We start from the raw sequence: 14965 nt of genomic DNA, 5'->3' as shown, positions 1-14965 counted from the left end.
TAAGACATTACGCTGTGAAAGTACGCAAAAAAAACAAGCCTAGCTGTATCAACATCAGTAAACTGTCTTATTTTTCTCACGGCAAATGCCGCTGAGCTAAGTTTACCAGACAGTTTTTCTATATGAGCACCCCACTGAAGTTTACAATCCAAGGTCACTCCCAGGAAAACTGTGGAACTCTCCATTTCCAGTGTTTCACCATCGATCATTATAGACTTATCTAAATTTTTAACATTTGGCAATGAAAACTCAATACATTTAGTTTTCTTGGCATTCAAAAGTAGATTATTTGCAGTGAACCAATGCGACACATGCGATATGGCACGGTTTACGTCGTCAGAGTTATCTTTATTTCTGTCGGACTTAAAAATTAAGGATGTGTCATCAGCAAACAGTACAATCTCACATATGCCGCTGACATGGTATGGTAAATCGTTTATGTACACTAAAAATAGAAAAGGACCCAGAATTGAACCCTGTGGGACGCCCATTATGGTAGTGGAACCGTGCGACTTTATATCATTTATGCATACCTTCTGCGTTCTATCACTGAGATAAGAGGCAATGAGATCGAGTGCAACACTTTTGATGCCATAGTGGCTTAACTTGAGTAGAAGGGTGTTATGGTCAACACAATCGAACGCCTTGGACAGATCACAGAACACACCAATAGCATTCTTAGAACCTTCCCATGCTTCATAAATATGTTTTAAAAGTTTAGCCCCTGCATCAGTTGTATTGCGACCTTTTGTAAAACCATACTGTTCAGGATGAAACAAGTTATTTAAATTAAAATGACATAAAAGTTGATTTAATATGATTTTTTCAAAGACCTTGCTAAGTGTTGGCAATATTGTAATCGGTCTATAATTATTAAGATCTGATTTGTCTCCTGATTTAAAAAGTGGTATCAATTTGCCATGCTTCATTAGGTTCGGAAAAATACCTAAGTCCACACATTCATTAAAAATAACGGCTAAGTGGGGAGCAATTACATCAATTATATTAGATATTACTTTCACTGACATGCCCCACAGATCTCCGGTTCTTTTTAATTTTAACAAATTGAAAGATTTATTAATGTCTGATACAGTTATGTGGTGAAATTCAAAAAGAACGTTGCACTCTTTAACATTGCCTCTTAATAGTCTCTGGGCTTCCGTAGCAGACGAATCTAGTGAATCAGTTAACAAGATAGGAACATTCTGGAAAAAATCTTCAAAGGCATTAACAACCTCGATATCAGTGTTTACCTTTTTGTCATTGACAATTAATTCAAAACTCATATCCCGCGGTTTGATTTTTCCTGATTCTCTATTAATTATATTCCAGGTGGTTTGTATCTTGTTCTCAGACTCAATTATTTTCTGTTTGATGTGTAACGATTTCGCAAGAATACAAACACGTTTGAAAATTTTTGAGTAACTTTTGACATAATCTAAATAAGTTCGCGTTTGAGTATATTGTTTTTCCTCGTACAACTCGTACAGTTTGTCTCTACTTTTGTAAATGCCTACAGTAGCCCATTCGCTAAACTTTAATTTTTGGCTAGCATTAATGCGTTTAAAGTTAAAAATTTTACTAAACTCTCTGTCTATTGTCTTGAAAAGTGTACCAAAGAGCATGTCTGGATGATTATTTTCAAATGCAAGACTTGGAATTTTAGAAATAATTGTGTTTTTGAATCGCTTTAATTTACTTTCAGTTATTGGCCTACACTTTACCCATTGATTGCTATTGGTTTTATTATTTAAGATAGTAATTATTTGACCACTATGATCAGAGCTTAATTTATTTATTATCTTCTTTCTCTCAAGCACACAATTATAAAATATATTATCCAGACAGGTACCTGAAGTTGCGGTTATCCTAGTAGGTTCGTTAAAAGCATGCATCAAATCAAAACATTTAAATAAGTTAAGAAATCTAACAGATTTTGTGTTTTCTGTTAGAATATCAACATTAAAATCGCCGCAAATCAGTATTTGTTTGGAAGATGTGCACAAACGTCTCATTACATCCTCCATTACCTCTTCAAATTGATCAAAGTCAGCAGGAGGGGGTCTGTACACGCATACTATAATAATTTGTTCCAACTCCACACAAGAAAGTTCAACAATGCATTCCACAGAAAGACGAACTATATCTTTTCTATCCTTACATTTTAAGTTATTATGTAAGAAAATTAAGGAGCCACCATGACCAGCCCTTCTGAAGAACACACTTGACAATGAATAATTATTAATATTAAGAACTGACAGCTGTGAGTTAGTGAGCCAATGCTCCGTAATACATAATATGTTGAATGTTTAGAGACATCACAGTGTGTGCAGACACGAGCGATGTGTTCGCAGCGCCACGGGCGCCGAGCGCTATCTACAGTTTGCTCATACTCGTGACTCGGCCTAATAGAAGATTTGAAATCAGAAAATCGATAAGTTAAAAGGCTTTAATGGACAGAACTCGTCGCACTAGTCGCCCGCCAGCGCCAGCAGCCGGTCCAGCGCCAGCGGCTCGAAGGTGCGGCCGCCGTCCGTGGAGCACATGGCCACGTTGCGCAGCACGTACACCTGCAGCGCGCCCAGCGCCCACAGCGGCCGGCCCTCGCGCGCGCGGCCCAGCGGCAGCAGCGCCAGCCCGCGCGCCGCGCAGCGCGCCTCCAGCAGCTCCGTGAAGCTGCCGGACGCGGCGGCGGCGGCGGCGGCGGCGGCGGCGGCGGGGGCGGGGGCGGCGGGCGCGGGCGCGGGCGCGGCGGCGGGCAGCTCCGAGCTGCGGTTGAGCATGTCGAGCGCCTTGCGGAAGGCGTCGCGCACGGCGGGCTCGCGCAGCACCTCCTCGGGGAACAGCGCGCGGAACGCGGTGTAGGACGCCAGCACGGCGGCGTGCGGCGGCGAGCCGTTCAGCCACGCCGCCAGCGCCGCCAGCCAGCGCGGCAGCAGCGCGCGCGCCGCCAGCGCGCCCACCGCCGGCGCGCCCAGCAGCTCCGTCCACTCGGCGCAGCACGCCCACGCCGCGTTACGCTCCGCGTGCAGCAGCTCCACGGGCGCCGCCGCCACGCACTGCTCCAGCTTGGGCAGCACGTGCCGCTCCAGCAGCGGCGCCAGCGCCGGCCCCCACGCCTCGCGCCACGCCGCCAGCAGCGGGCGCGCGCTGCGGTCGGCCGGGTGCCACGCCGCCAGCGCCGCCGCCAGCCGCGCGCGGATCAGCGGGTACGCGTCGCGCGCCAGCGCCTCGCCCGCCAGCGCGTGCCACGGCAGCACCCAGGCGTGCAGCGGCTGCGGGTCGCGCGTGGGGTCCCAGGCGCGCACGCCGGCCAGCACGCGCGGCGCCACGTGCCGCGCCACGAACGCGCGCAGCAGCCACGCCGGCGCCGCGGCGCGCCACGCCTCCACCGCCGCCAGCATGCGCTCGGGCTCGCGCGGGTTCCACTCGGCGGCGGCGGCGGCCAGGCGCGGCACCAGCTGCGCCCACAGCAGCGCGTCGTAGGCGGGCGCGTCCAGCGCGTCGCGCCAGCGCCGCACGGCCGGCTCCACGAGCGCCGGCGCCGCCAGCGGGTCCCAGGCGGCCAGCAGCGCGCCCAGCAGCGGGCCGGCCAGCGCGCCGCCCGCCGCGCTCAGGCCGTAGGCGGCGAACTCCAGCGGGCGGTCGCGGCGCAGCGCCAGCAGCTCGGCGTGCAGCGCGTCCAGCGACAGGTCGGGGCGGCGCAGCGCCTGCACGCGCGCCAGCACGCCGGCCGCGCGCGCCAACACTTCGTCGTCGGCGCGCAGGCGCGCGTCGCAGTCGCGCAGCTCGCGCTCCAGCGCCGCGACGTCGTCCTCGGCCTGGCGCAGCTCGCGCGCGTTGCGCACGATGTCGCGCTCGCAGCAGGCCACGGCCAGCGCCAGGTTGTGCGCCAGCGCGGGCGCGGCGAAGCGCGAGCAGGCGCGGCGCGGCTCGTGCTCGAAGCGCGGCGCGGCGGCGCGCAGCGCGTGGTAGCCGCTGAGCACGCGGCGCGCGCGGCCCGTCATGTCGATGACGGGCGCGCTGCAGGCGGAGTCGGGCGGCGCGCCGGCCGCGCCCTCCTGGATGACGTCGGCCGCGTCCTTGTAGAAGTAGCGGCCCTTGTGCGACCTCCTCCAGTTGCTCGACTTCTCCTTGGCGCCCTTCTCCTCCTGCTCCTGCTGCAGCTTCGCGCGCCGCTCCTGCTCCTTCGCCTTTTGCTGCAACGAGAACCGGCGACATCGACATACATACCCACAGCTCCACGTCTGTGTCGCTCGCAGCCGATCACGTACACGTACGATCATTGATCATTGATACGATATAAGATGAACATGATGATGATGATGATTATGATGGTGATGATGATGATGATGATGATGGTGATGATGGTGATGATGGTGATGATGATGATGGTGATGATGGTGATGATGATGATTATGGTGATGATGATGGTGATGATGATGATGATTATGATGATGGTGATGATGATTATGATGATGATGATAATGGTGGTGATGATGATGATGATGATGATGATGATGATTATGATGATTATGATGATTATGATGATGATGATGGTGATGATGATGATGATGATGATGATGATGATAATGGTGGTGATGATGATGATGATGATGATTATGATGATTATGATGATTATGATGATGATGATGGTGATGATGATGATGATGATGATGATGATGATGATGATGATAATGGTGGTGATGATGATGATGATGATGATTATGATGATTATGATGATTATGATGATGATGATGGTGATGATGATGATGATGATGATGATGATGATGATGATGATAATGGTGGTGATGATGATGATGATGGTGACGGTGACGGTGACGATGACCATAAAGATGGATGATGATGATGATTTAAATTTATAACTGTTTGTAGGGTAAGAAACAAAATTTATTATTTATTGGTGTTGATCTATACTAATATTATAAAGAAATAAAGGTGTGTGTGGTGTTCTAGGTGGTACCAATATTGAAAATTCTTTTACCACTAAAAAGTTATTACGTCATTTGCGATAGTCATATTTTATCCAACAAAACATTATCGCACATAATCATTAACGCGACTAGCAGCGTGACGGCGTTCACGCTGCCTAACAAAGAACTGAACTCAATCCATCAAATACCCTCATCATCACTGTCCTGCGCCCACACACCTGCACCCACACACAGGACGTCTAGGACTTCTGTATATACGCTTGTGACGCGTCACAACACGCCACGACACAACACCATATCTGCCCTCACTCACCGCCGCCTTCTCGGGTCCGTAGGCTCCGACGGCGCCGCGGCCGCGCCGCACGCTGGCCTCCACGGGCGCCGAGATGCCCTGCAGGTCCTTGCCCAGCCCCTTGCCCGGCTGGTAGCCCATCTGCACAGATCAGTGTTGTACTTGTAGAGTGTGGGCTGGTGTCACATTTCACACTGGCCTAATTTACTAACAAGTTGCCCAAAATGTTAGTAAATTTTAACTTTCTGAGGCTTCTAAATTATTTATTATTAAAAATCATGAATAAAAAAGTTGTCTCGTCTGTATTACTTTTATCTATGGAAAGATTTTGTTATGTTTGTTGTTTGTTTTTGGTAAATTTCGCTATTGTGCATTGTTCTATTGTGGCACCTGCAGCAGCAGCTTGGCGCCGATGCCCTTGGTGTGGCGCTCCCACGTGCCCACGCCGCCGCCCAGCGCCGCGCCGCGCCCCGCGCGCCGCACGCCCGCCGTCTCGCTCGCGTCGGGCGCCGGCGCCTCCTCGTCAGAGCTGTCGGCGAACTTGGACCTCGAAGTTTCTGATTTCTCTACTTCTATAAACAATGACATGAAATTAAGTAAAAGTAAGTTAGTCCACATCCTGTACTGTAGGCCTAACAAATAACATATCTTGTGATGATAAATAAACAAATGTCAACCAGTAGTGGCACTACTGAAAATATCCCAATCACAATCTCTTTGGTTGCGTTGGGAGAGATAGAAGAGGGACTACTGTTTTTTTTTAAAAATAATATTTGCCATATTTTTAAATATGAACAATAGTCTCATTCCCCTCCAACTAGTCGGGAGAGACTGTATTAGGAGTGGGCACGACAATAGACCGACAGGGCGGGGATCGAACCACCACCCCTCGTGGTGAGTCCGACTGCTCTTACCATTGAGCTATTGAGGCTCTAACTATTTACAAATTATCCCTTGACTGCATCACTTACCATCATGACTGTGAGATGGTAAGTAACGATGCAATCTAAGATGGAAGTTGGCTAACTTGTTAGGAGTAGGATGAAAATCCATCCGGCCACATCTGGACTGATTAAGAAATCCTCAATTAGCTCAGCCAGTAACTGAATCCAGGACCTTTAATACAAGTACCAGGACCTCTAATAAATCTACAGTGATTACCACTGTGCGCCACGGAGGCTGTAAAAACTGTGCAGCGACTAATCAACTTTGTGTATTTCTCTTCACAGATATGTGGTTGGCCAAAGCTACTGGCTGCTACTGGCTGCTACTGGCTGCTACTGGTGCAGAGCCCTGAGTCGTTCTTTACACACCTCTCTTGTTCTCTTTCTTCTTGCCGGCCTGCTGCACGCCACCTGCCACAAAGCCGATGGGGGCGGAGAAGTCCTTGGGCTTGCGCGCCCTCCTTCGGACGTTGTCCTCGTTGTCCTCTTCATCACTGTCCTGCGCCCACACACCTGAACCCACACACACAGAAGTCACTGACAATGTCACATTCCAACTTTCTACACTAACATTATAAAGAGAAAAGATTTGCATTTTTGTATGATGAAATAAAGTCAAAACTACTAGACAGATTTGAACAATTCTTTTAAGCTAAGTTATCAGGAAGTAATATAGGCTATATTTTATCCCCTACTATGAAACTGTACAGTTCAAGGTTCATCACTATGTATGTAACATAACTGTACATACATAACATGGAGTCTCATTAACCTGTCCAATGTTTTATATGTCATTGAACAACTCACGAGCCCTTGACTGTCATCTCACCTGAAGTAAGAGATGTACTTAATGTTGGTAATCTCACTCTGTTTATAGCTGATGGATGGAGAAAATCAATTGATTCAGTGTTACCAACTCTCCAAAATATTTATCCCTAAAGTTGGTGTCAAAAACCCCTAAAATCGCCTTAATAATTGAGTTGTCCCCCTAAAAAATATAAATTCATAATAATTTAGAAATAATATGCTGTCATATGTTTCAAAAGTCTATATTTAATACAGACAAAATACTACGTCTTTATTTGAAGATTCAGATTTTTTTAAATCATACATGTTGAATGAACTTTACCAATTTTTTTATTCGATGAAAATTGCCTCCAATTGCCTCAGAGTGGTTGTAGAATAACGTATTATATGTCGTTATAAGTCGCTCGGTCAAGAAAGAAATATTAAAATTATCATCAATTTAAAAATATTAAAGAGTCAAAAAATCCCTAAAAATACCCCTAAAAATTTCAGACCCCTAAAAAAATCCCATTTCACTTATTTGCCCCCTAAATATGGGGGGAAAACCCCTAAGTTGGGAACCCTGAATTGATTATAGATACATAATGAAAAATTCTTTCTTCAAAATAAATAAAGACATTATGAAAAATGTATGGACAGTGCTAGATGTTGCTTCATGCCTGTACCGCCCAATGCTTCGAGGAGGGCTCCAGTGTCCACGTACCGTATATTTGTTGTTCTCTCTTAGCCTTGCGGCTCCTGTTGGGGTTAAACTCATTTTCCAAGTCATAGTCTGTGATCTCGAATCGTATAACCTCGTCGTCAGACATGGCACTATTACACCAACACTAACACTAGATTAGGCATTACAAGCACAAATTCACAAATTATTGTACTTATCTTTAATTCATGTTAGTACTTAATCTGATATCAACGAAACTGATTTAATTCATTCAATTTTAGTTTGCCAAACTATTTGATATCACTCTGGATCTACTGAAACGATTTTTCAAATTCTTTTACCAATAGAGAGCCACGTTATTTGTGAGTGGGACAGGCTAAATTTTATCCCAGTACTCCCACGGAAACATGGACTACACGGCCGAAACCGCAATAAACGATGAGGTGATTAAAAATTATTTTTCTATGCCGTCAGACGTCAACAAATTACAAAACAGTGAAAACCACAGTGGAAACTGAAAATTGAAATCTGAAAACAAAACAAAACAAAACACCCACAACACAAACGTCAACGTCGTCAACCACAACCACAGAGTGACAGAACATTAATCCACATTAATCTGTGGATAGAACCAAGGGACATTAGGTACCCTAAAAATCATAGATTTACGATTCGGTAAAAATTCTTGCCCTATACACATTCTACTCTACTCTATGAGTAGTACGTATTTTAGACTTAGACCATTAATAACTGGACGTGGTTCGCTAACCGTTACCCCTCTGGCAAAGATCAAAAATCTATGATCTAATGCGTTTATAAGCATGCGGCGCTAGTGTCGACCAGTGTACATTAGCTCCGTATAAATTTTCATTTAAAAATACAATACGTCAGATTTTTTAACAAAGATAAGTTTATTTCCACTCTAATTATCGCTTAGTATATGTGAAAGTGTTCGTGAGGTTTTTTATAAAGGATTTCCTATCTAAAACTGTGCTTAAAAACTGTGTCGTGCATCTATACAATAACACATCAGAAACATTCCAAATATCTATAATCTCTGGACTGAAGTGTTGTGCAAAACTTTTTCTGACTGGGCTTACTATCGAACCTGCTAAACATTGTCTCAAAGTGATAAAAATAGTTATTTTTCGCTGTGTGTGAACATTACGAATATATATTTTTTTTTTTTTTTTCGATGTGGGTATATAAATAATCCATTGTTGGACAAGTCGGTTGCGATATACCTAACTTCATTCGCACCTAAAAATTCACCAGTGCTATCAAACGTTTCGGTGGCGTATCGGTTACATACGTCGGACTCGAACTCGAACTCGAGGTACCCAGTTCGAAACCTACCACTGTGGAAGACTTTTTTTCATTTAAATATATATTTGTAATTTTTCTACAAATTAATAAATTAAAATGGTTGGAACTTGCGAGGCTTGCCGTGAGAATATCAGCGTTATTGTAAAAAGGATTAAATGCAATCAATGTAACAGCATGTACCATTCTGAATGTGTCGGATTTACTGGAGATTCAACATCCGCACGTACGCAATGGAAATGTCCAAGTTGTGTATCTAGTGTGCGTAAAGGTGGAGACAGCAGTAACACACCGGTACGTACTGACAAATCACACAAGAATCCACGTTCCATTGACGCTGATTCCGAGGCTTCTGTGACCGGGTACGATAGCAGTGTGCCTCTCACAGATAATACTTACCTAATTAGCCGATTTGAAAACATCCTAGACGTGAAGCTTAAAACAATCAAAACTGAAATTATTGAAGAGCTGAGGTCTACAGTCTTTGCTGAATTAAAAAGTGAATTAGTAGCATTGTCCTCTGAGTTCACCCAGTTGCAGGCGTCTTATGGCCAGCTCCAGACAGAAAACGACCATCTAAAGAACAACATGCGCTCAATGCAAGATCGTATCACTGCGTCTGAGGATCAACTCATCGAGATACGCTCACAGTTCGGTAGGCAACAACAGCAGGCAAGAATGAATAACTTAGAAATAGTCGGCTTGCCTCAAACTAGCAGTGAGTCTGCCACAAACCTCATAGTGAAAATTGCTAAACACGCAGGCACAGTAGATATATTACAAGCAGTAGTTGGACTTCATACTAAAGGTCGAAACGCGAGCTATACCTACGCAGCTCGTACGTGGGGTGATCGTGGGGTGAAGACCGTTGCGACTGTGCCGCGGTGACGAACGCAGTGTATTGGATTTTTTAATTATGACGACTAGGAAAAAAGTTATTATTTTTATAAAGTTTGATTAATATTTTGTATTCTAAAGGCATAATTTAATAAATATATTATATATAAATAAATGCTTAAATGATAAAATTGTGTAAATAGGTAAATGACGTAAACGTTAATATAATATTATTAAATAATTATTTATTAACTTCTTCATTTAGGTTGCTTTCTTTGATTATTATGTAATACATAGATTTAAATCTTATGACATGTATGTTTTGTATACCTGTATTTTAAGGTAATAAAGAAGTTACGTAAAGAAGTTGTTTGAATTTAACAACATTATTGTGTTGCTCATACTTTAATGTTTTTGAATAAAAAAAGTAAAGAGCCAGCTGATATCAATATACCTATCTAATAGATTTTTTTATTAACCTACTAGCGAACCCGGTCAATCTCAATTTGTTTTTTGTAGTTCCTTCCCTACATGCCAAGTGAGGGTCAATTTTTTATCGTCTATTCTATAGTGTGGGGGTATCGTTATCGGTATTTTTGTACATTACATAAGGGGTTAAAGTGCTAAGATAATCTACGGAACCCTACACTGCGCGTGGCCCAACACGCACTTGACCGATTTTTTATTATTTGGTCACCTAGTGTGGTGGTAATAGATAGATGGCATCACCAAAATAAATATATGAAGGTCCTTCAAGATCATTGATTAGTATCAGCCTTATTTAAATCTACCAATCAAAAAACAACACGCATTTTATTGATCACTTCCTATTTTACTACAATTTACAAAGTATTTTATTTGTTTATTTAAAAAAAAGTATATTTACAATCACATAACTAAATGGAAACACAAAGTTGGCAAATGTAATTAAAATGCTGGAGGCAGGCAGCCCTATCACATGTTTACGGAGCGCGCGGCTGTAGGTATTTATTTCAAAAATATGGCCGAGTTATTATACTGCTTGTAATATATCTACTGTGACGCAGGCGTCGAATTGAGATTGGACGAGATTGAATTTGCCCACCGTGTCCAGCCTCAACATACGATAGTTGGTAGACCCAAGCCCATAGTAGTAAAATTTACAGACCGCTTAACAAAAGATAAAATTATCTCAAATCTAAAAAAGAAGAAAGGAATCAGCACTAAAGATATAGGGCTTGAGGGCACAGGGAAGAAATTCTTTGTTAATGAACACCTAACTCCAGAAAACAAACAATTATTAAGGGCAACCAAAGGACTTGCAAAAGAAAAAGCCTATAAGTTTGTATGGGTTAGGAATTGTAATATTTTTTTACGAAAAAACGAAGAATCGCCAGCTTTATCTATAAAGACGGAAAAAGACTTGCTCAAGTTCAAATAGTCTTGTACATTTTATTTTGCAAAATTCTATTTATTCTTGTTAAAATCCCAATAATGTCTTCAATTTTGCTTAAAAATTACAATATTAGTAATAATACTCAACTTTTTATATCTCATAAAATACACTTTACACAACTTACTGACACACCTCACTCTGCAAACACACTTGCACACATACACACATTCATCGCGAAGAACACCTTACGGCTTTCTGAAACACATAATATTTGTAAGTTTCTCCTAACACTTTGCACAGGGAACAACTCAGCCAGACTATACGACACTTACGAATCAATCCCGAAATTAATAAATTACTACTACGTAACTCAATCAAAGAATGTCAGATCTCTAATAATCCTACTAATTACAAAACCACGTACAAAACTCATTAATAAAGCTTTTATATTAATATTACGGTACTTATTATGTATTTACAGTTTATGAGCCCATTAAAATAGTTTACCAAAATGTGCGTGGTTTACGTACCAAAACACACGATTTTAGACAAAGCATACTAAACAATGACTATGATTTAATTTTAATCACCGAATCGTGGCTGACGAGTGGCATCTATGATGGTGAGATATGTGACAGCAGATATGACGTCCTGCGATGCGATCGAAATCCTAAAACGTCCGATAAGAAGTTGGGCGGTGGAGTGTTACTGTGTGCGTCAAAAAAATTACATATCCAACGCCATGATGAATGGTCCTGTCCAGGTGTTGAGTCTCTATGGGCTACTATACCATCTGAATATATTAAAACCCAAAATCGCAACATCCATATTGGATTGATTTATGCGCCGCCTGACACCTGTCTCCCGACACGAATAATTACAATATCTTCTCGCCTTGCTGAAATAGTTGCATTATATCCAAATGACTACATCCTACTGGCTGGAGACTTTAACTTGCCTAATGTCACATGGTCAGACTCTGGGCCAGCTTTAAATAGAAGCGGCTCAATAGATTTGCAAAACGCTTTCATAAATATTAATGATGTATGCAATTTATCAGATCTAAAACAACAGAATACTGTTGAAAACAGTAATCATAAAATTTTGGACCTGTTATTTAGCAACATTGAATTTAATGTACATAGATGTACCTACCCCCTTGTTCCTGAGGATAAACACCATCCGAGTGTCGAGTTTAATTTCTCTAGTCTACTGGTACGTAATGCCCCCAAGAAACCTGTTCAGCGGCCTGACTTCTTTAAAGGTGAGTATACAAAAATAAACGATTATCTTTCTAAAATTAAGTGGCATGAAGTGCTTTTGGGGGATTCAATCAATGACGTAGTAGACATTTTTTACTCGTACCTAAACGAATGTATAAAGCAATTTATTCCGGTAAAAGTAAAATTCAAATCTAACTTTCCTGTTTGGTACTCAAAGTCTTTGATCCATATAATAAAAGAAAAGCTTCAAAAGCACAGGAAATGGAAGACGGGAAATAACCCACGAGACTATGATGAGTTTGCAATATTGAGGACGCGACAAAAACTTGTCCAGAAGAAGTGCTTTTCTTCATACTCTGAGCGTATGCAAACTTATATCCATAAGGACCCGAAAATGTTGTTTTCCTACATGAAATCTCTGAGGACTAATACAGTTGGCTACCCTACTAAACTGACGCTAGGACAAACAACATACACGGATTTAATTTCGGCTAGCAATGGGTTCAGTAAATATTTTGAAAGTGTTTTTGCAAAACCTGCGACATTGTACGATGCCCCGCTTTCTATCAGCACGACACAAAATGAATCAATTTGCAAAATTATAACTGACGAAACCGAAGTACGTAAATTGTTAAAAGCTCTAAAAACCAACAAAGGATCCGGCAGTGATGGCATTCCCCCTATATTCCTAAGCAAGTGCGCTTCTTCTTTGGCTAAGCCTCTGTCCATCATCTTTAACTTATCTATAAATTCTTTCTCTACCTTCCCCGATAAATGGAAAGAGGCGTTAATCTTTCCAATTCACAAAAGTGGATCAAAAACTCAGATAGAGAATTACCGGCCCATATCCATCCTAAATGTTATGAGTAAGCTGTTTGAGACGCTTGTCTATAGTCACATTAGCCCTGTTATCTCAAGGTCGATCCCAAACCAGCAGCACGGATTCATGAGGAATCGCTCTACTGTTACGAATTTGGCTATATTTACTGACTATGTGTTGAGAAGTATGGATCAAAGATGCCAAGTAGATGTAATATATACAGATTTCGAAAAAGCCTTTGACCGTGTCGATCATGTAATCTTATTACAAAAACTGAGCACTTTAGGGATAAACGGAAGTCTCTACCGATGGTTCACATCTTACATTAAAAATCGCATGCAAGCAGTGGTATTGGGATGCGCCAGGAGTAATTTTATATCAATACCCTCAGGGGTACCCCAAGGATCTATTTTAGGTCCTCTTTTGTATAACGCTTACCTGTTTGACATAGGAAACAGCTTTGCTCACGCCGAACACTTGTTGTTTGCAGATGATAAAAAAATTTTCCTTAAAATACGCAGCCAGGATGATTGTCATAAGTTACAACAAGATCTTGATGCCTTAACTGAATATTACTCCAGAAACAGAATCATTGTAAATGTTAATAAATGTCATCACATAACTCTGAGTCGTAAAATAAACTCAATAACATTCGACTATAAGATTAATAACATGCAAATTGTTAAGGTTAAAACTGTTAGAGACTTAGGCATAAGCGTTGATAGTAAACTCTCTATGAATGATCATGTTGATGTAGTAGCTGACAAAGCGTACAAACAACTCGGTTTCATAAAGCGAGTAACACGCAACTTTAATAATATTGAAGCCATAAAAACACTATACTTCGCGTATGTCCGAAGTACCCTTGAATACGCTAGCAACATCTGGTCGCCCTACTATGTCATACACACACAACGGCTTGAGTCCATCCAAAAACAATTCCTTAAATATTTGGCTTTCAAGGAATTTAAAATATTTAATAGTTATGAGGATGCTTGCAGGCATTACAGAATTGACACACTAGAAAGGAGAAGAAACTTGAGCGATATGTTACTGCTTCAAGCAATTTTAACAGGCAGACTGGATTGCCCTTCCTTGTTGTCAATTTTTTCTATCAACGCTTCATCTTTTAGACCACTACGTCGACACACAGCGTTACTGAGTGTTCCCAAATGTAATACTATATATGCGCAAAATTCTATAGTATTACGTCTGGCCCGAACATATAATAAAGTTTATTACAATTTAGATTTATTTTACCTATCTAAAACACAACTTAAAAAAGAAGTGATTAAGTCACACAGAACTTTATAATTTACACTTACACACACACGCACACACACACACACAAACACGCAAACTTACACACACACTTACAAAATTTTGTTAAGATTTTTTAGAACACTTTTATCTTTTAATGTTAATATAGGTACCCGAAATTGTATTGTAGCTTTGTATAATATGTATATTCTGTAATCTTTGTGGCCTTAGTTTTAAGTTTATGTTATCTAATAATTATGTACCTACTGTTACGCTGTTGATTACAAATAAATCTATAAAATAAAATAAAATAAAAACTGTTCCTACAGAATCGATGTTTCATTGTTGTAATCGTTTTCGTCGTGTAAGGAGCTCCCTAAAAATGCCGGTTTGTGTAGTTAAATGGCATAAAAAACGGCCAAAAACTTGTAGTTTAGTACAAGATGGAGTAACGTTTCATTTGAAAGT

General features: G+C 42.0%; 1 protein-coding gene across 5 annotated transcripts; it reads right to left on the bottom strand.

Moving 5' to 3' along the window:
- Positions 1-2435: 2435 nt before the first annotated feature.
- On the bottom strand, positions 2436-8285 carry LOC112053061 (septin-interacting protein 1). Of its 5 annotated transcripts, none has more exons than XM_052888395.1 (6): positions 8217-8285; positions 7702-7973; positions 6561-6704; positions 5638-5819; positions 5269-5388; positions 2436-4199 (listed from the first exon to the last, which is right to left on the bottom strand). In XM_052888395.1, exons 2-6 carry the CDS (start codon positions 7805-7807, stop codon positions 2472-2474), a joined length of 2280 nt encoding a protein of 759 aa, XP_052744355.1. In that variant the 5' UTR covers positions 7808-7973; positions 8217-8285; the 3' UTR covers positions 2436-2471. The 5 variants fall into 5 exon arrangements, with proteins under 5 accessions (XP_052744355.1, XP_052744357.1, XP_052744353.1 ...); XM_052888397.1 differs by having other exon boundaries at positions 7702-7970; positions 8217-8251; XM_052888393.1 differs by lacking the exon at positions 8217-8285 and adding an exon at positions 8061-8189 and having other exon boundaries at positions 7702-7970.
- Positions 8286-14965: the final 6680 nt, after the last annotated feature.

Source organism: Bicyclus anynana, chromosome 22, assembly GCF_947172395.1.
Source record: "Bicyclus anynana chromosome 22, ilBicAnyn1.1, whole genome shotgun sequence".
NCBI classification, from domain to species: Eukaryota; Metazoa; Arthropoda; class Insecta; order Lepidoptera; family Nymphalidae; genus Bicyclus; species Bicyclus anynana.
Note: the sequence above shows the minus strand (reverse complement) of the source record. Positions and strands in the feature narration are given on the sequence as shown.